This window comes from Octopus bimaculoides, chromosome 1 (assembly GCF_046866305.1).
Source record: "Octopus bimaculoides isolate indiv1 chromosome 1, ASM4686630v1, whole genome shotgun sequence".
Lineage (NCBI taxonomy): Eukaryota > Metazoa > Mollusca > Cephalopoda > Octopoda > Octopodidae > Octopus > Octopus bimaculoides.
In genome coordinates this window covers 672,027-694,767 of record NC_142928.1, presented here as the reverse complement: position 1 = coordinate 694,767, position 22,741 = coordinate 672,027, and the positions used below count along the sequence as shown (strand labels likewise).

Genomic DNA, 22,741 nt, shown 5'->3' with positions numbered 1-22,741 from the left:
CGTTCACTTTGAACCTTTTTTTTTAAAAATTTATTACATCAACCTTAGCAAAGGTGGAGGTATTGTTTTCAGTTGTGTTTGTTTGTCTGTGGACAAGATATTTCGAGGACAGCTGGATGGATTCAGATGAAACTTTCAGGGATGTTTGGCCTCATGACTGGCACAAACTGATTAGATTTTGGGATCAATCCAGTACCAGACAAGGATTCTGGATTATTTTCCGTTTTTTTTTTCACTTAATTTTTGAGAACGTTCGAGTTCATTTTTAGTATTCTCGTTTGTGAGAGCAGTCGAGTTTATTTCAGATATTCTCATTTTAAAAATCATCTCTGGCTAATCATTGAGAGGACGTTGGTGTTGCCTTGGAGGAGGTTTGTGCTCTTCTTTAATATACATTATTCTTCAAATTACTTTTGTAAGTAGAAAAGAAATAGGTTTTTTTCTTCCTTTCTTTTACTGGTATCTTTGGTAGTTGATATTTGATTATGATTAAGTTGTGCTGCAAAAGCATTGCTTTATGAGAATGTATGGAGTTTCTTTTCAAGTGGTAATTTCAAAATTGTTTAGAGAACATTAAAAGGAAAAGTAATTCCATACCTTAAACTACTAAAAATAAGTATATGGGAAGTTATTTAAGTGATGATGTTGGGTGGCTGAGGGGGGAAAAATAAAAACTTATATACAACAATAATGACAATAATAATAATCTCAGTCCTATAAGTTAATCTTAGCAACCAACAATTGGAGTTGAAATTAGTTCAAGGAAGTGAAATAGTCTCTGTGTGGAAATATAGCTTTAACCCTTTTGTATTTAAACTGGTCAAATTTGACCCAAATATTTTATTTTTTGTATGTTCAAACTGGTCAAATCCAGCCTCTCACACCTACCCTACAATGTCATTCTAAAAATAAACAATCACATCTTGGAAATCTCAAAGCCACAGGATAAATGGATCCCTATGCCTCTATTCTCTCTTGCTGCCCCGAACCATTTCACTTGTTAGCCATTCTTTATCCATTAAGATTGCTCTCCACACCCACATGTTACAGCAGGCTCTTTACCCTCCCAGGACCACCAAATTATCTCTTCTCATGCATTACACCTCTTTTATTTCTCTACTCTACTCCTGCAGCCAACCCAAGCACATCATCTCTCTCTCTCTCCTCCTTCATCATCAGTCAAATCATCCAATCCATGCCAGCCCGGTCAAACTGTCCAACCCATGCCAGCCCGGTCAAACTGTCCAATCCATGCCAACCCAGTCAAACTGTCCAACCCATGCCAGCCCGGTCAAACCATCCAATCCATGCCAACCCAGTCAAACTGTCCAACCCATGCCAGCTCGGTCAAACCGTCCAATCCATGCCAACCCAGTCAAACTGTCCAACCCACGCCAGCTCGGTCAAACCATCCAATCCATGCCAACCCAGTCAAACTGTCCAACCCACGCCAGCTCGGTCAAACCGTCCAATCCATGCCAGCCCGGTCAAACCGTCCAACCCATGCCAGCCCGGTCAAACCATCCAATCCATGCCAGCCCGGTCAAACTGTCCACTCCATGCCAGTCCGGTCAAACCGTCCAACCCATGCCAGCCCGGTCAAACCATCCAATCCATGCCAGCCCGGTCAAACCGTCCAACCCATGCCAGCCCGGTCAAACCGTCCAATCCATGCCAGCCCGGTCAAACTGTCCACTCCATGCCAGTCCGGTCAAACCGTCCAACCCATGCCAGCATGGACAACAGACGTTAAATGATGATGATGGTGATGATTCTTACTATTTGCACAAGTTACTGAAACGGGAGTTTACTAGTAAACAGTCAGCAAGGAATTAAAATAGGTGTTTCAGTTTTACCTTCTTTGAAATCATGAAGTCATTATAGAAGAGAGAGAGAGAGTGAGAGAGAGAGAGAGAAAGAGAGAGATAGAGAGTGAGAGTGTTTGAACTTTGCAATGAAACAGATGCTCTGCTTCTATATTATATAATTCATTCTAATTATGGCACCATACAGAAAGTTTGGACAGCTAAATTAAGACTGTTTGTGTTGAGTTGTTTCATTTACCTTGTAAATAAGGGAAAATGAGAAGAGAGAGAGATTTGAAATTTTGTGTGTTTGTCATAACATAAGAAAAGATATTATTCAACCTGTCCACTGGTAACTCTTATAATTGATTTGAATACAGGGTCATGCCTTGTTTGCCTCATCCAATTTGACAGAGTTGAATGCTTTGCTAATGGCAGTTTTCAGTGTACTGACATTGCTGTGATGTGTTTACGACACCTTCTATCTAAAAGTCAAATGGATTCAGATCTACGGCACTAACTGACAGGTCAGACTTTGTTGGGGATAAATAATGGAGGTTTCATCATAATCCTCACCATCATTGTCGTTTAACGTCTGCTTTCCATGCTGGCATGGGTTAGACGGTTTGACTGAGGGCTAGCAAGCCAGAAGGCTGCACCAGGCTCCAATCTGATCTGGCAAAATTTCTACAGCTGGATGCCCTTCCTAATGCCAACCACTCCGAGAGTGTAGTGGGTTCTTTTTACATGCCACTGGCATGAGGGCCAGTCAGGGTGTACTGGCATCAGCCACGTTCAGATGGTGCTTTTTACATGCCACCAGCACAGGAGCCAGTCAGGCGGCACTGGCAACAATCATGCTTGAATGGTGCTTTTTATGTGTCACAGGCACGGGAGTCAGTCAGGCGGCACTGGCAACAACCATGCTCAAATGGTGCTTTTTACGTCCCACCGGCACAAGACCAGTCAGCTGGCACTGGCATCGACCATGTTCAAATGGTGCTTTTTACCTGCCACTGGCACGGGAGCCAGTCAGCTGGCACTGGCAGTGATCACACTCAAATGGTGCTTTGAACGTGCCACTGGCACGGGTGCCAGTCAAGCAGTACTGTCATCGGCCATGACAACGATTTCACTTGCCTCAACAGGTCTTTGCAAGCCCAGTTTATTGCCCCATGATTGAAGGATACTCTTAAATGGGCTGGTTATGCTGCACTGGCATATTCCCATACATCACAACACTAAGACAGAACTACTTCTTCTCAACTGGACCTGCTCTTTTTAACATCATTCCAAAACATATAAAGGAGGAAAAAGATTTCATAATCTTCAAAAAGTTCCTGGATGAATATCTCTAACAAATTCCAGATAAACCACCGACACCTGGAAATATACTGCTGCAAACAACAACTCTTTAATCGAATGGGAAAGGGTACCTAGAAATAACTATTCAAAAATACATTACTAAATGTGAACGTAAACAAACAAATGAAGTTTGCTTTTAGAAGTGTTGAGATGTCTTAGAAAGTTAAAGAAGTGATTTTTTAAAAATTCTCAAACGCAGGATAATGTTAATAATATAGCCTGAACAGGATAAACTACCCCTATTTTGCAGAAAAAAGTGTTGGCGACCAGCTATGAAACTCGAACACACACCTTCGCGATGCTCTAGACCGATTAAGCTAATCTGCCCTCACCAGACATTCTTCTGCAAATTTAAAATGTATAGAAATCTCGCTTTATTACGCTATCATACGTTCTGCAAAATAGGGGTAGCTTATCCTGTTCAGGCTATATTATTAGCATTATCCTGCATTTGAGAATTTAAAAAAAAAAATCACTTCTTTAAATTACTAAATGTCTTTTTCATGTGGTGCTATTAAGTTAGCTATGTCCTGGGCCAATGTGGCCGAAACCTATCTAAATACTGCTTGACTCTGTTGGAGAGAGCAGTACTGTTGGGTGGCACTGAAACCATGATGCACACTCGACAGCTGAAGAATAGATTGTTCCTTGATGCCACATTATCATTTAATGTCCTTTTTTCCATGCTGGTATGGGTTGGATGGTTTGATAGAAGCTGGATGCCCTTACTAACACCAACTATTTTACAGGATGTACTGGATGCTTTTCACAAGGCAATGGCACTGGTGAGGTCACCAAGTACCTCACAAGACAAGACTCCCCTCAGATGAGGGCAGGGTGTAGGGTTGCATTTGTTTGATATCTTTTGTAATATAGTACACATTGCTCTCTCTCTCTCTCTCTCTATTTTGTGTCAGCTGATGAGAGGTTAAAGTATGATAAAAAGACATCATCCCTTACATATTACAGTGAGCTCCATATGAAATACATATGCGATTCCTTATATCTCATACAGCAAGCTGTATACCTGACACCTATTTATGTTATAAATTGAACCAGTCAGATATGTCCTGTTCGTGTTTACTGTGTCATTATCTTTAATTAATTACATTCTAATGCCACACTATGCATCCTTCTCTCTCTCATATATATGTGTGTGTGTGTTTGTAAAGAAAATTTTACAAAATATCTAACTAAATTTCTGATTGAAAAATACCCTTTTCCATTTAATTTCAATTAGAAAAATGTATATTAAGTATGTGCTTAATTCAATATAATTTGATAGCCTGCTGTAGTCTATTTCCTATGGGTTAAAATTTTAATCACCACTTAACTGAAATTCTCATTATGATATTTATACTTTCAGAGATGCACTGTTCAAGACATTTGTAAATTGCTTAAAAGATAAAGACGCAAATGTGAGAAAAGTGAGTATTGTACTAAAATTGTAATTTGTCATTATTTGGGGAAAAAAAAGAAATACAGACAGACATAAATACATACAGACATAAATATACATACAGACAAATATACATACATAAATATACATAAATATAAATATACATAAATACATAAATATACATAAATATACATAAATATGTATACATACATATACATATACATATACATAAATATACATAAATATACATACAGACATAAATCCATACAGACATAAATATGCACTCAAAGTTTTTATATCATCATCATCATCATGATTATCGTCGTTTAACGTCTGCTTTCCATGCTGGCATGGGTTAGACAGTTTGACTGAGGGCTAGCAAGCCAGAAGGCTGCACCAGGCTCCAATCTGATCTGGCAAAGTTTCTACGGCTGGATGCCCTTCCTAATACCAACCACTTCGAGAGTGTAGTGGGTGATTTTTACATGCCACCGGCACGAGGGCCAGTCAGGTGGTACTGGCATCAAACATGCTCAAATGGTGCTTTTTACGTGCCACCGGCACAGGAGCCAGTCAGGTAACACTGGCAACGATCAGGCTCAAAAGGTGCTTTTTACATGCCACTGGCACGGGTGCCTATCAGGGGTACTGTCATTGGCCACGATAACGACTTCACTTGCCTCAACAGGTCTTCACAAGCGCAGTTTATTGCCCAATGATTGAAGGGTACCCTTAAATGGGCTGGTTATGCTGCATTGGCATAGGCCACGGTTATGGTCTCATTTGGCTTGCCGGTCTTCTCAAGCACAGCATATCTCCAAAGGTCTTGGTCACTTGTCATTGCCTCGGTGAGGCCCAATGTTTGATGGTCATGCTTCACCACATCATCCCAGGTGTTCTTGGGTCTACCTCTTCCATATATATATATATATATATATATATATATATATATATATATATATATATATATATATATATATATATATATATATATAAATATATATAATCCACAGGAGTGGCTGTGTGGTAAGTAGCTTGCTTACAAACCACATGGTTTCAGGTTCAGTCCTTCTGAGTGACACCTTGGGTAAGTGACTTCTACTGTAGTCTCAGGCCGACCAAAGCCTTGTGAGTGGATTTCATAACTGAAAGAAGTCCATCATATATATGTAGGTGTGTGTATGTTTGTGCCCCAACATTGCTTGACAACCGATGCTGGTGTGTTTACATCCCCTGTAACTTAGCGGTTTGGCAAAAGAGGCCAATAGAGTAAGTACTAGGCTTACAAAGAAGTCCTGGGGTTGATTTGCTCGACTAAAGGCGGTGCTCCAGCATGGCCGCAGTCAAATGACTGAAACAAGTAAAAGTATATATATATATATATATATAGGACCAAGATATATGGCAAATTGCTGTACTCAAAAAGACCCGCCCACTACAACAGAATTGAAATCCTAAAACCACCTTTGTAATTACTTGTCCATATTCATCTCTGCCCTGTCAACCTTCTCACCCCCATCGACATCTCATACACTAACACACAAAAATCACTGGTGCCGGTGCCATGTAAAAAGCACTCGGTTAGCTCTATAAAGTGGTTGGCATTAGGAAGGGCATCCACCTGTAGAAACCATACCAACACAGACAATGAAACCTGGTGTGGATCCTGGCCTTACCAGCTCCTATCCAATCATCCAACCCATGCCAGCATGGAAAACGGACATTAAATGATGATATAGATGTGTATGTTGAAATGAAAATGCTTTTAAAATTGCCTTTTTGTTTAGTTTATTGAGAATAAAGAAATGCCATTGAAAATAAATCTCATTGCTTCTCTTCAAAACTTGATTGCTAGTCTCAATTTCATGTCTATGTTTTTTACTGTTGAATTAAAAATTAAGAATGAAATAAATTTGTTACTTAGGAACTAAAATTCCATGATTTCTTTAGAACTAATTTCTTTGCTAAACAGATCTCAGTGAATTCTATTTCATTGTGGCTCTAGTAGGATTACAAATTCACAAGAGACTCTCCAAGTGGTTTTAAATTATTAACAGTTTTATGATTATTGTACTCCACTGAGAAGTCTGTTTGTTAGACATTACCACAAAAATATTACAAAGAATTTGATTCTGGCAACATTTTACTTTCTAAGTTTATTGCAGTTTATTACTTTACTGATGGATAATGTTTGTTAGTATATTAGACATTTGTTTTTCCACTGACTTATTGTTTTGGAGAATATAGAACTCATCCTCTTTGACTCATGAGAGGTTGGAAAATACTTGAAAATATTTTAAAATATCGATAATTATAGGTGCAGGAGTAGCTGTGGGGTAAGAAGTTTTCTTCACAAACATATGGTTCTAGGTTCAGTGCCACCAAATGACACCTTGGGCAAGTTGTCTCCTACTGTACCCTTGGCCAACCAAAGCTTTGTGGATGGATTTGGTAGACAGAAACTGAAAGAAGGCGGAGAGCTGGCAGAAACGTTAGCACACCGGGCGAAATGCTTAATGGTATTTCATCTGCCGTTACGTTCTGAGTTCAAATTCCGCCGAGGTCGACTTTGCCTTTCATCCTTTCGGGGTCAATAAATTAAGTGCTAGTTTTGCACTGGGGTCGATGTAATTGACTTAATCCCTTTGTCTGTCCTTGTTTGTCCCCTCTGTGTGTAGCCCCTTGTGGGCAATAAAGGAATAAGAAACTGAAAGAAGCCTGCTGTGCATATATATATATGTATATATATATATTTGCATGTGTGTCTTTTGTGCTTGTCCCCTGTTACCACTTGACAACCAGTGTTGGTTTGTTTACATCCCTGTACTTTGGCTGTTTGGTAAAAGAGATTGATAGAATAAGTCCCAGGCTTAAAAATAAGTACTGAGGTCAATTTGTATGATCAAACCCTTTGTGACCATGCTCCAGTATGACCACAACCCAATGACTGAAGCTTGTAAAAGATAAAAAAAAATTGTTGTACATTTTTCTCAAACCTGTAATAATTGATTTTGGAAAGTATATCTCTCATATATCTGATCGCCTTTGGCTTAATTAGAAATGAGTAAATACTTGAAAATAAAGAAATAAGAAAAAGATAATTATAGTTACAAAATGTGTTAGTGACGAGGAAAAGGGTGGGATGTATGTACTGTCCTGGGGCTTTGAAGATAAGTTGTATCATCATCATCATCACCCTTTAATGTTTATTTTCTATGCTAATATGGGTTGGATGGTTTCACCAGAGCTGGCAAACAAAAGAGCTGCATTAGGTTCCAGTCTGTTTTGGCTTGGTTTCTACAGCTGGATGCCCTTCCTAACGCCAACCACAGTGTGTGCTAAGTGCTTTTAATGTGGCACCAGCAAACCAAGCCTCTTCACCAGGGGTGGGGATGACCTAACACTTCTGCTGTAGGGTACAGGTATTCTTGAATACAGCAAGATGTCAGGTGTCTCAGTCCTTTGTCATCTCATCTGAAAGGTTCAACATCCTGAGGTTGTCCTTCAGTACTTCATCCCATGTCTACCTAGGTCTCCCTCTTCCACAGGTTTCATCCACTTTGAGAGATCAGCACTTCTTTATTGAGCTGTTGGCATCCATAAACATGGCTGTGTGGTGAAGAATTTTGAGCGTATGCCTCATCGTTTGGATTCAGTCTCATTGACAAGTGACTTCTCCTGTAGCCCTCGGCCAACCAAAGCCTTATGAGTGGATTTTGTAGATAGAAACTGAAAGAAGCCTATCATGTGTGTGTGTATATACATGCACGTACATGTGTCAATGTGTTTATTTACATTTATACTTTTGAAGATGAGCGAAATACGAGATCTTTTTCTTGAAAAACAAGGAGATTAGTGACCAATTGTAAAGCAATGTTTCAATAATAAATTCATCTAACCCATGCTGGCATGAAAAAAGTAGACATAAAAATGAGTGAACAATTATGTATTAGACAAAAGTTGTTTTGTGTATCAGTAAGAGACACCAACATATATTGTATATTTGTTACATAATCAACATAAAAAAACAATTGAAAAATAAGTCGTTTCATTCTGAAATGAGTGAAATAGTGGTTTCACAACATTCAAAGTTTAAAATGTAGAACATAGAATTACCTCTTTTAATATTTCCAAGGAGTTTTTCTTTATTTTCCTCTTTATACATTATTGATTTATACTCTCTATACCATTTTTTCACACTTCTCTAACTTACATATATTGCAGAGTGCTTCATATGCAGTTGGCAATGCAGTTTTCCATAACGATATCCTATATGAAGCTCTTTTGCCATACATTCCAGTAATTACTCAGTTACTGAAAGATCCCATTCATAAAACGAGATCACATGCTGCCAGTAAGTATTTGTCAGGATAAACATTTCATTTTACATTTAAGATGCTTATGGTTTATGAATAAAAGCTTCAATGGAATTTGTTAGAAAAAAAATACATAACTAATTAGCTAATCAATTCTTTGACAAAACCAAGCTGATTAACTGACCAACCAATTAATCAAAGTCATTTTTTGTCACCATTCACAACCTCATCAATGACGCACCTTCTCTACTTCAGGTTTAAACCTGAAATACAGAGGCCACATCATTGATGAGGTTGCGAATGGTGACAAAAGGACTTTCACAAAATGTGAAATGATTGATTGAACAAATACTTAATCAGACAATCAATTAGTGAACTGGTTAAATAATCTATCAATTGACAAATAAAAATTAAAGAAGTGAAATAGAATCAGTGTGTATTTTTATTACTGGTATAATGATCCACCCACAATACAACAAAGTATTTCAACTCAAAAGTTCACATCAGGGAATCTTGCAAACCAATTACAAAAACGAAATATGTAGCTAACTTATGAGGATTCACTGGAATCTTTCAAAGGGATAAAGAAAGAAAAATGATATACTTGCTTGTACAATTAACCCTTTAGCATTTAAACCAGCCATATTTGTCCAAAATAGCTGACCTGTTTTATGTTCAAACTGGCCAAACTCTGTCTCTCACACCTACTCAACAATGTCATTCTAAATATAAACAATCACATCATTAAAATTTCAAGGTTACCATTTTGAGCATGACCATTGCCAGTACTGCATGACTGGCCCTCATGCCGGTGGCAGGTAAAAGCACCCACTACGCTCTCGGAGTGGTTGGCGTTAGGAAGGGCATCCAGCTGTAGAAACTCTGCCAGATCAGATTGGAGCCTGGTGCAGCCATCCGGTTCACCAGTCCTCAGTCAAATCATCCAACCATGCTACCATGGAAAGTGGATGTTAAACGATGATGATGATAAACACACACGCTTCTTTCAGTTACTGTCTACCAATTCCATTCACAAGGTTGACCCAGGGCTATAATAGAAGACATTTTCTCAAGATACCATCCAATGGGACTGAACATACAGTCATGCGGTTCGGAAGCAAGCTCCTTACCACATAGTAGTAATCCGAACGTGATTTAGTTGCTATTTTTAACTGGTTGAGTAATTACATCAAAGTCCTCTCATTGGCTCATACATGTTTCTGTATCTGAGAGGTGGAGGGTTTTGATATAAATACACTGGTGAAGCATGGGCCTCACAGAGACAATGACAAGGGACCAAGACCTTTGGAGACACACTGTGATTGAGAAGACCCGGCACCAATGTCGCATAACCAGTGCATTTAAAAGTAACCTTGAATCACTGGGTGACGTTGTGCTTGAGAAGACCTTTTGAGTCAAGTGAAATCGTAGTTATGGCTGATGCCATTACTGCTTGAGTGGCACTCGTGCTGGTGGCATGTAATAAGCACTATTCGAGCATGGGTCAATGCTAGTGCTGCATGACTGGGCTTCGTGCTGGTGGCACATAAAAAGCACCTTCCAAATGTGGTCAAAGCTAGTACCCCCCAACTGGTTCCTGTGCCGGTGGCACATAAAAAGCACCATCCAAACATGGTCGATACCAATGTCACCTAACTGGCTCCAATGTTGGTGGCTCGTAAAAAACACCCACTACACTCTCGGAGTGGTTGGTGTTAGGAAGGGCATCCAGCTGTAGAAACTTTGCCAGATAGGATTGGAGCCTGGTGCAGCCACCTGGCTTGCCAGCCCTCAGTCAAACCGTCCAACCCATACCAGCATGGAAAGTGGACATCAAACAATGATGATGAAACTGTCTTGAAAGAATAGAGACAATGTAGAGTAAGTAATCTTTAGTTTTGGTTGAATAAATAGCTACTTCACTAGTGCTGGTGCCATGAGGGAAAGAATCCAAGACATTCCGTAAAGTGGATGGTGTATTTTCAGAAAAATGTACAGTCAAGAGCATCCCTTCTGATTTGTCAAGGACAGGGATGTTACTGTCATAAAATACCTCTTGTGTACTACTTTGTGAAGAGGTTTGTGTTTGGAAGGGCATCTGGGTGTAAAAATCATTGAAACTTGGAACATATAACACAGCAAGGTTCTCTAACTTGTCAAGGAAGGTAGGGACTCTGAATAAAGTTGAACTATGATGATCTGTCCAACCCAGTATGACCACAGTCTAATGACTGAAACATGTAAGACTTAGTATAATATAATCTTTTCTACTCTAGGCACAAGGCCCGAAATTTTGGGGGAGAGGGGGCAGTCGATTAGATCAACCTCAGTATGCAACTGGTACTTAATTTATCGACCCCGCAAGGATGAAAGGCAAAGTTGACCTTGGTGGAATTTGAACTCAGAACATAACAACAGACGAAATACTGCTAAGCATTTTGTCCAGCATTCTAACGTTTCTGCCAGCTCACCGCCTTATTCTTAGTATAATATAATGAATGGTTAAAGACTTGACAGGGTTGAAAGTATCTACAATTTCTGCAAACATCATCTCTGTATGTCAAAATAAGTTTTAAAATTAATACTAAAAACTCAGCTAAGATATACTTTAATTCCATATCCGTTGATCGTTATGTCAATTTATTTCCCTCTCCCCATTGATATATTACTTATCTTCATCTTCATCCATTCTCTCTGACCTTTGTTAGAATTACAATTCTAAGCTCGTTTCTTTAAATATGAATGTTCTTTAAATTGTAGTTTATTCTTGTTTGCTTTCTATTTCTCCACTCCTAATATAGGTGTCTGTGGTAATTTAGGCATTCATTCAAATTTATTGTGTGCAGAATTGATTCAGCAGAAAGCAATACTTAAGTAAGTAGAATTTTTAAACATAATTTAGAAATTGTTTGCCATTTTGTTGTACAAAACGGCGGTGCCCCAGCATGGCCACAGCTCATGAGCTGAAACTAGATAAAAAAAATAAATAAAATAAATATAAAAGAAACATGATAGGCGCAGGCGTGCTCTGTAATTAAGAAGCTCATGTGGTTTCAAGTTCAGTTTCACTGGATGGCACCTTGGGTCACTGTTTCCTACTATCACCCTGGGCCAACCAATACCTGGTGAGTGGATTTGGTAGACAGAAACTGTGTGAAATCCTGTGGCGAACTGGCAGAAACGTTAGCACACTGGGCGAAACGATTAGCGGTATTTCGTCTGCCGTTACATTCTGAGTTCAAATTCCGCCAAGGTCGACTTTGCCTTTCATCCTTTCGGGGTCAATAAATTAAGTACCAGTTACGCACTGGGGTCGATGTAATTGACTTAATTCCTTTGGCTGTCCTTGTTTGTCCCCTCTATGCTTAGCCCCTTGTGGGCAATAAAGAAATAAGAAACTGTGTGGAATCCTGCGGCGAGCTGGCAGAAATGTTAGCAGATTTGAAATTTCCCCAAGACACCTGATGAAGGCTGGAGGGTATGTCAGCTAAAAACGTTGTGTTAACAACAAACAAGATGAGGACAAATATCCATCAAATGTAAATAATGTAAATAATTCCTCATCTCTTAAATATAGAACTGTAATATCTACCACTGTTGTTTTATTTTTATTTCCAGTCTCTTGGATCTGGCCTGTCAAGATACTCATTTTTCTGTTCAACTTTGTGCATTGGTTGCGTTGAGGACATTGATTAAAAATGAAGAAATTAGAAAGGTGTAGTATATATATATGTTTATTATTTATTATATATATTTTTTTTTGGTTTTTGCTACTGTCCGAAATTAATTTTTTCTCAGAATATATATACCTTGTAGATTCCTTTCTAGTCTATAAAACATGGTTATCTCAGTGATTATAACATATTCTTTTTGGACACTATTCAACTATAAATACTTGTATATTCTAAACTGAAAGAAAAGCATAGACAAATTTGTACTGCTGCAGATCCTGTGTGTTTTAGCTAATACACACTTGTCATATTCTTGTTATCACTCACCTATATTATTATTAACAAGCCTCCCTTTATGTGTTCCGTCGCTGTTTAGTTAATGGCTTTTGTTTATCGTGACAATGTCAGTGAATGCTAGACCTGTCAGACACGAAGTAACATGAAGAGCTGTCTTTTGTAAAATAATGGAACTATGGAAATAACAAGCCAAACATTAAAGATGATAACTTCCTCAAAGTTGCTAAGGTCATTTCACTTTGGTCTTTGTAACGTTTGAGGGAACTGTATTGGTTCTTTCGGTGTCCTTTTCTTTACTTTAAATTACAAGCTACACACGTCCATACGATTAGCTAGTCATTTTGAGGAGGAAGTGTAGATAAAGCAGAGGGAAGAATATATGAAAATGGATACTTCTTGGAGGATGATATTTTCTTTACTCTTTTACTTGTTTCAGTCATTTGACTGCGGCCATGCTGGAGCACTGCCTTTAGTCGAGCAAATTGACCCCAGGACTTATTCTCTGTAAGCCTAGTACTTATTCTATCAGTCTCTTTTGCCGAACCGCTAAGTTACGGGGATGTAAACACACCAGCATCGGTTGTCAAGCAATGTTGGGAGGACAAACAAACAAACACACACACACACACACACACACACACACATATACATATATACACACATACATACATACGACGGGCTTCTTCCAGTTTCCGTCTACCAAATCCACTCACAAGGCTTTGGTCAGCCTGAGGCTATAGTAGAAGACACTTGCCCACTGTGCCACACAGTAGGACTGAACCCAGAACCATGCGGCTCGTAAGCAAGCTACTTACCACACAACCACTCCTATGCCTATATATATATATATATATATATATATATGGCACCTGTGCCCAGCATCACCTTCCTGGCACTTGTACTGGATGGCACGTGTAAAGATATTCGAGCGAGATCGTTGCCAGTGCCGCCGAACTGGCTCCTGTGCAGGTGGCACGTAAAATACACTATTTTGAGCATGGCCATTGCCACTACTGCCTGACTGGCCATCATGCCGGTGGCACGTAAAGGCACCCACTACACTCTCAGAGTGGTTGGCGTTAGGAAGGGCATCCAACTGTAGAAACTCTGCCAAATTAGATTGGAGCCTGGTGCAGCCTTCTGGTTTCACCAGTCCTCAGTCAAATCGTGCAACCCATGCTAGCATGGAAAGCAGACGTTAAACGACGATGATGATGATGATATATCTATATATTTATAAAAACATACACAACGGGCTTGGCTTCTTTCAGTTTCTGCCTACCAAATCCACTCAAAAGGATTTTTGTTGGCCTGAAGCTATAATAGAAGACACTTGCCTAAGATTCCACACAGTAGGACTGAACCCAGAACCACGTGGGTGGGAAGCAAGCTTTTTACCAAACAGCCAGGCCTCGTAACATATTCATTTACAAATTTCTGCATGTGTAGCTTAAATATGTGTGTTTACACACGTTTCTCTCATATTGATTCGTTATGTTGTGAGTCAATATGATTCCCTCCATATTTATCCATTATGCATTATTATGGTATTTCTGTGTAGCTTCTTTCAATTTTCAGATCATTGAGTCGGAAACAATAAACTTTATTATGAAAAAGTATTTTAAAATATTGATTATTTCCTTTTTAGGAAACAGACTATTAGCTATTTCTCTGTGATAAGCAATAAAATATTTTGTATTCATTTTGTATTTCTGTCTTTGCCGAGACATTTCGCGTTTGTCTTTATATCCATTTATTCCTCCTTCTCAGTCATCCACATGGATATATATGTAGATGTGTGTGTGGTGTATGTGTATATATATATATATGTATATGCACATGCACACATGCATATGTATGTATACACACTCACACTATTGAACAACCAGGAGTAAGAAAGATATGGACATATAGAATGTATGTATAGTTGTGTGAGATGTGTTTGTCAGTCTGCTAGCAACAGGATTTATTTATATGTATATATATATATATATATATATATATTTGGTTCTTTAAATTTGCATTGAAAATATTTCCATCCATTCATGTTCTATTAAATATGAAACTATCCACAAAATCATTTTGTTGAAAGCAAAACATCACTATTCAATAAAAGTCAGAATTTCAATCTTATCAATGAAAGAGCTTTGATATATTTCGGTCGTCTTCTTTGTACTCGCTAAGTACTTCAGTTCTGTTTTTTGTCATTTGAAATTAATTTCTGTTTCCAGTTATTGAATAACTATCTCTGAAACACTTTCAACTGTAGAATATGCTTCTAATTTATATAATACACTTCTAATTATGTCATATACGTCCAGCCATAACTTTTCTGTTTTTCAAAAAAAAGTCTGAAAAATTCACGTTAGATCCTATATGTGATGTTGGGTCTCTCATAAGCTTTTAACCCTTTAACATTTAAACCAGCCATATCCGGCCCAGATATTCTACCTAAAAATAACACAATCACATGACGGAGGCAATGACAAACGACTGAGACCTTTGGCAACATGCTGTGCTTGAGAAGAAGAGCCACCAAGCCAAGTGTAATCATAGTCATGGCAGATACTGGTGGCATGCAAATGGCACTCGTGCCGGTGGCCCACAAAAGCACCCATTACACTTTCAGAGGGGTTGGCGTTAGGAAGGGCATCCAGCTGTAGAAAGCATGCCCGATCAGACCGGTGTCTGGTGAAGCCTCTCAACTTACTAACCCTTCTTCTACTATAGTCTCAGCCAGCCAAAGCCTCATGAGTGGATTTGGTAGACGGAAACTGAAAGAAGCCCGTCGTATATATGTGTATATATATATGTGTGTGTGTGTATGTATGTTTGTCCCCCCCAACATCGCTTGACAACTGATGCTGGTATGTTTATGTCCCCGTAACTTAGCAGTTTGGCAAAAGAGACCAATAGAATAAGTACTAGGCTTACAAAGAATAAGTTCTGGGGTCGATTTGCTCGACTAAAGGTGGTGCTCCAGCATGGCCACAGTCAAATGACTGAAACAAGTAAAAGAGTAACGAGAGAGTATATACTAAGATCATTTTAATCAGCTATAGCGCTCCCTCCGAAATTTATTTTCAGAAGTCAGGAATATTTCAATTGAATATGTAATGAGATTAAGAAGTCTGAAAGTAATTCTAATGCAAGTAAAATTAATAGAAATATGTTTAGAAAGGTCTGTTTTCCATGGTGGCATGGTATGGCTCGTTTGACAGGAGATGGCAAGCAAGAGAGCTGCATCAAGCTCTAATTATCCGTTTTTCATGGTTTCTACAGTGTATTTTTTATGTGGTACCAACAGGTGTGTGTGTGTGTGTGTGTGTCAAATAAATAAATGTAGTTAAAAATGTACAGAGAGTAAATAAGACTTATTAATATTGATACACTTAACCGGTTTCACATTTGTTGGATTTTCAAAAGTGTAAGATTTGAAGAATGCAGAAACAATAGTTTGTGACACAGTTTCACATTCCTCAAAACTTTCACTTTTGGAAATCATAAAATTGTGAGACCAATTAATTGAATTAATTTTGATCTAAATAAATCTTCATATATACTTTCTATACATTTTCAACATCATTTACGTTTTTTTCTATACTACTTAGTATGGTGTAGTAATGAGATTATATATATATATGAGTGATCCCCTTCAGCCACAAATGACCATAGGGTTGCACCTAGAAAGTTACCTTCCGAGGTACAAGTCTGGGCAAGGTTGTTTATGGAAGACCAGCAGTCGCCCATGCATACCAGCCTCCCCTCTCCAAGCCACCGATGTTATCCAAGGGAAAGGCAAAAGGACCGATACAGCTTGGCCCCAGTGACGTTGCAGCTTATTTCTACAGCTGAGTGAACTGGAGCTGTTTCTCCATAGATTGAACAAATTATGAAGAATCTTAGATTCTCACCAAAGGCATCAGCATCACTTTGACCAGTCCTAGAGAAGCAAACTGGCAATCTGTTTATATACTCAATGATTTCAGTAGCTAAAAGAAATATAAATATATTGGGAAATAACATGAAGTAGCGAACTATTGGCATCAATGTAGTTATCTGTTTGATGAAATGAAAAACTAAGATAATTAACAGTTGTTGACTGAACTATTTTATCAGTAAAAAGAAAACTTGAGATGTTTCAGATAATTATTTTTGTTCCGTAAGAAACTTCATATCTAGTTGATGAGATCAGATTTAACTGTGTGTAATGGGGTAATGTATTAGAAACACACTTTAAGTTATAATATTGTTGTCAGGCAACAACCTCGTACATTTTGAGTAGAACTCATTTGTCATTCATGGGAAGTGTAGCTATTTTATGGACATGTCTAAAGTTACATCGTTTAGATGGTTTTATGAATTCACCTCCCAAGTGAAATCGTAGTCATGGTCGATGCTGGTGTCACATAACTGGCATCCGTGCCAGTGGCATGTAAAGAGCAATAACCACGCCTCAAATAATCCTCATTTATATTCTGATCCCCAGCATTTTGCCACCATCTCTATCCTGCTGTCTCCCACTCTCTCATTCCTTCTCCTGCACTTCCCTTAGGTTGGGTAACCATGTATTTCCTTTGCAGCAGTGCACCTGTTTCTGTCTTCATTCCTGATCTCTCTCTCTCTCTCTCTCTCTTTATCTATCTATCTATCTATCTATCTCCAGCCAGGTAAACTTGTGCCTTCTCTACAGCAACACACCTGTTACTATCTCTCTGTCTCACTATAACCTTTAATCATCTGACACAAGATGACCTCCTCAAATGCTCTCTCCTCTCACAAAAGTTAGTGCAGGTGCCACCTAAAAGCACCCAGTCCACACTATAAAGTGGTTGGCATTTGGAACGGTATCCAGCTGTAAAAACCTTGCCAAAACTAACCTTGCCTGTGCTTGTGCCACATAAAAAGCACTAAGTCCACTCTGGTGAGTGGTTAATGTTAGGAAGGGCATCCAGCTGTAAAATTCCTACCAAAACAGTTATAGAAGTCATATTTCTGTTTGCCATGCTGGCATGGGTTGGATGGGCTGACAAGGCTAGGAGTCACACCAGGTTCCATGGTTTGTTTTGGCATAGTTTCTATGGCTGGACGCTCTTCCTATCACCAACCACTCTACAGAGTGTACTGGATGTTTTTTTACATGGCACCATCATGTAAAAAGCACTGATACCACATAAAAAGCATCCAGAACACTCTGTAAAGTGATTGGCACAGAGAAATTACATGCAATGATAGAAATATTGTAAAGTGGACTTTAAAAAGAAGCATAAAAATATATATATTTCTGTGTTAATATAATGTTGTTGTCTTAACAGCTTTTACATTGACAACTTTTGTTAGTACCATTCATCATCATCGTCGTTTAACGTCCGCTTTCCATGCTAGCATGGGTTGGACGATTTTACTGAGGACTGGCGAACCAGATGGCTACACCAGGCTCCAATCTGATTTCTCAGAGTTTCTACAGCTGGATGCCCTTCCTAATGCCAACCACTCAGAGAGTGTAGTGGGTGCTTTTACATGCCACCGGCATGAAGGCCAGTCAGGTGGTGCTGGCAACGGCCACACTCAAAATGGTGTATTTTACATGCCACCTACACGGGAGCCGCGGCACTGGCAGCGATCTTGCTCGAATATTTTTTTCAGGTGTCACCGACACAAGTTCCAGTAAGACACTGGTAACGATCACGCTTGAATAGTACTATTTACATGCCACTGGCACAGAAGCCAGACAGCTGCTCTGGCAATGACCCCACTCGGACGGTGCTCCACTGGTACAGGTGCCATTGTTCTATATTATCCATCTTATGATAATTTCTTTATTCATATATCTCTTGTTATCAATTACAACTTCCATGATCAATAATAATCCAATTTACTATTGTTATTAATTATTTTGCTGTTTGCTAATGTGAATAAATTTCAGTTCCCATCTGTTGTTTTTAGGCTGTGGTGTTATACAATGGCTCCAGCTTATTGTCAAGATTGATGGAGACTATGTCACCTTTGCCAGCATCTCACCCTGTGGATATTGAGAAGATAGAGATATCTTTGGAACCTTCACCTCGAGACAGAACAGTAAATGGAATGGTTAATCACTGCAACAAGTTATTAGAAGTTCTAAAAACTTAGCATTGACATCTAGCAATGCTGCAAATTGTTTTACATGTCGTTCACTTAATTCAGCTTAACCCTTTTGATACCAACCTCTCTCAGACTCCCCACTTGTGATTAACTTCTCGTTTTAAAGTGATCTACATTGAAACTTTTCCACTAAAAATTTCATGTTAATTTATGCTCCAAATTCTAGCTTAATAACGATAAAGTTATTTACTAAATTCTTCATTATTTTCAAAAATTTGTTTCAATATGTTTCATGAGAAATATTGTATCAAAAGTGTTAAAATTCTGATTGATAACATTGACACATATTACCACAGAAATAAGTTGAAAGCTGATAAACCAAAAATAATCATATTAAAGGTCCGAACCATTCTGTTGCTAAAATATGCTTATTAATGGTACATTTTCCAAAATATTTGAATTATTTAATGCCAGAAGACGCTAGTATTTCTCAAAAGATATGGAAATAATTTGCAGCAAAGTCATATAGCAACCTACTGTGTATATTTATGTACATATTTAAACAAAAAATAGCCTTTTGGCAAAGATCAAAGTTGTTGAAATGTATGTAAGCTAAAAATATGAAATACATTTGTTTATAACTCATTTGTGTATATATATATATATATATTCATTTTAGCATTTGTATATATATATGTGTCCATTTATATACTTATAACTTATTTTCTTTTGAACAGAGCATAAATTTTCTTAGCTCACATCTTGTAGCTGTTCTGTCTTTATTTTCATTAATATTATTTGACAGAACATTTTGAAATCTATTTCATATGTATTCCATTTTATTTATGTTATGAATATTTTTGACGATGCTGTATTATATCTGCATAATTATATTATAATAAATGATATGATGTAGAAACTTTAAATGAAAGTGAAGTACTCAACATACACAGCAGAGTTTATATAATTATTCATAATTGTAAACTGAGAAATTTCATGCTGCATTTTTTTATGAGAGTACATCAGATGACTTCTCAAAGATAAAAATGGCTGAGAGATTTATTCTGGATTTCTGATTACATGATTAAAACATCTGGTATTGGTAAACAAATAGCAATACTATATAACAGTGGTTCTCAACCAGGGTCCATATAACATTTTGGGATCCAAGCAATGAGATAGTAAATTAGGGGCCCACGATAGTATTTTAAGGGGCCCCTGAAAAAATTTTACTTTAGATGTATGTATTGGTATGTATTGCAAGAAACAGCTGAGGTTTTTTTCTCTAACATTTCACATAGTTCAACCTACACAAGTGAATGTGTGAAAAACAAAATAGGAATTTCGAAAAAAGTTTCTATAAAACTAGCTTTTAAACATTGAATGGCTATGGGGATCCACCAGAATAAAATAGTAATCAAAGGGCTTCACAAGTTAAAATGGCTGAGAACCCTTGCTATAGATTAAATAGTCATGCTGTGGGCAAACCAACCTCATTAGCGCTGATGCATCTAGTATGCAATGCATCCAGGACACTCTGTAAAATGGTTGCTGAGCAAATAGAGACCCTAAAGAGGACTCTTTAGTCTTGCTATAGACAAGGCTGCATTGTAGTGTTGGTGCAATGGCAAAACACAGTATACATTGTAAAAAGGTGGCAAAGGAATAGAAATAATAGAGGGGAGAGAAGGGTGGTGAGCCGGCAGATGAAATGCTTAGCGACATTTCATCTGTTGTTACGTTCTGAGTTCAAATTCCGCTGAGGTCAACTTTGCCTTTCATCCTTTCAGGGTCAATTAAATGAGTACCAGTTATGCACTGGGATCGATGTAATTGACTTAATCCCTTTGTTTGTTCTTGTTTGTCCCCTCTAATGTTTAGCCCCCTGTGGGCAATAAAGAAATATATATAGGGGAGAGACTACTCTTTTGTGTTGCTGAGTATATGACAACCTATCTAATAGAGGTGCTCTGATAAAAATATACTCACTAAACTTTGTAAAGTGGAGGGAGATAAACAGCTGATACGATCAATGGAACAGCTTGCTCATGAAATTAACGTGCAAGTGGCTGAGCACTCCACAGACATGTGTGCCCTTAATGCAGTTCTTGGGGGAGATTCAGCATGACGCAGAGTGTGACAAGGCTGGCCCTTTGAAATACAGATACTACTCATTTTTGCCAGCTGAGTGGACTGGAGCAATGTGAAATAAAGTGTCTTGCTCAAGGGCACAACGCATCACCGAGAATTGAACTCGCAACTTTATGACCATGAGCCAAATGCCCCTAACCACTAAGCGACATGCCTTCACATATACGTATATATATTAAAAGGATGTGTTATAATACTATTCCACAGTCATACCAACAATCCAATAATACTAATCCACATATACAAAAACAGCCATACCAACAATCCAAGATACCTCCATCATCAGCTGCCTTACAGATATCATTATGGTTTTGACACCTGGGCAGTACCATTCAATCCGGCTGTGTCAACAGCACTAAAATAAGTGTTGTTTGGGAACAAACCAAAGAAACCACAACTTTCAAACATTTACTCAATGTACAACCGTATCAATAAATAAATTCCATGAGTAAAAAAATTCCATAAGTGTATATATAGCACAGAATTTTGTCTTGAACAGGTTGTGATCTCATAGCGACGAAAATATTTTGGCAAATTAAATTTAAATGTTGAAGTGAATCTAACGGTTTTTGTGTGCTTCTTAAATGGCTTATAAACACCTACCATGCTGCAGTTGTTTTCGTTCCAGCACATGATCTCAGATTAGGTCACTTGCTATGCAAGTACATCTCCGTAATATATATATATATATATATATCATCATCATCATCATCATCATCGTTTAACGTCCGCTTTCCATGCTATCATGGGTTGGACGATTTGACTGAGGACTGATGCAACCGGATGGCTACACCAGGCTCCAATCTAATTTGGCAGAGTTTCTACAGCTGGATGCCCTTCCTAACGCCAACCACTCAGAGAGTGTAGTGGGTGCTTTTACGTGTCACCCGCACGAAAACGGCCACGCTCGAAATGGTGTCTTTTATGTGCCACCCGCACAAGAGCCAGTCCAGGGGCACTGGCAACGATCTCGCTCGAAAACCCTACAAGGCCAGTCAGGCGGTACTGGCAACGGTCACGCTCAGGATGGTACATCGTTGCCAGTACCGCCTGATATATATAGTTGTTTGAACAGGAACACGAAAGCCAGTTACAACTGACAAAGCTTCATCTTCTACTAATAATATACCCTAGATATTTAAAGCTTTTTATGTTGTGCCCACATTTAAGAAGTGTGAATTAACAAGTAGTTTCTTTTCTTGAAATGTATTATTGTTTCATTTCACGATAATAATCAGCTTGCTGAAAAACTAAGCCAATATTTTTCTTTTCAATTCTCCGTTAGTAAACAAGCATTTTCACCAATAATAATAATAATAATCTTCATTGTTTGAAATGCTTTTTTTTTATATCTCACCCAGTCTCATTCAGACAAACTTTTGCTATTTTTAGAAAGCCATTATTGATATTTTATCATCGAAAGTGATAGGAATAGTTGAAAAAAATAGTAATAATAATAATAATAATAATAATAATAATAATAAAAATAATATCAACAATGTGTAGGTTTGGATCTAAACAACATTGTAGCTTTTAGTAACAATTGTTTTTCTTTTTTCCCATGTGAAGGATAACTACTATAATTTTGTTTCCATGAGAAGCAATTTAATAGCACTTTTTGCATAGTAATAGCAGCGTTGCTTCATTGAGAAA

General features: G+C 38.1%; 1 protein-coding gene across 2 annotated transcripts in view; it reads left to right on the top strand.

Annotated features, from left to right (window-relative positions):
* LOC106881984 (serine/threonine-protein kinase 36) overlaps positions 1 to 19,883 on the top strand; it is a 177,170-nt gene extending 157,287 nt beyond the window's left edge. For both annotated transcript variants that reach the window (XM_089347358.1, XM_089347369.1), the window contains 5 exons: positions 4,537 to 4,597; positions 8,794 to 8,923; positions 11,687 to 11,759; positions 12,504 to 12,600; positions 18,800 to 19,883. In XM_089347358.1, the coding sequence (XP_089203484.1) occupies positions 4,537 to 4,597; positions 8,794 to 8,923; positions 11,687 to 11,759; positions 12,504 to 12,600; positions 18,800 to 18,985 (547 nt within the window). In that variant the 3' untranslated portion in view covers positions 18,986 to 19,883. The remainder of the gene's footprint in view (positions 1 to 4,536; positions 4,598 to 8,793; positions 8,924 to 11,686; positions 11,760 to 12,503; positions 12,601 to 18,799) is intronic.
* Positions 19,884 to 22,741: the final 2,858 nt, after the last annotated feature.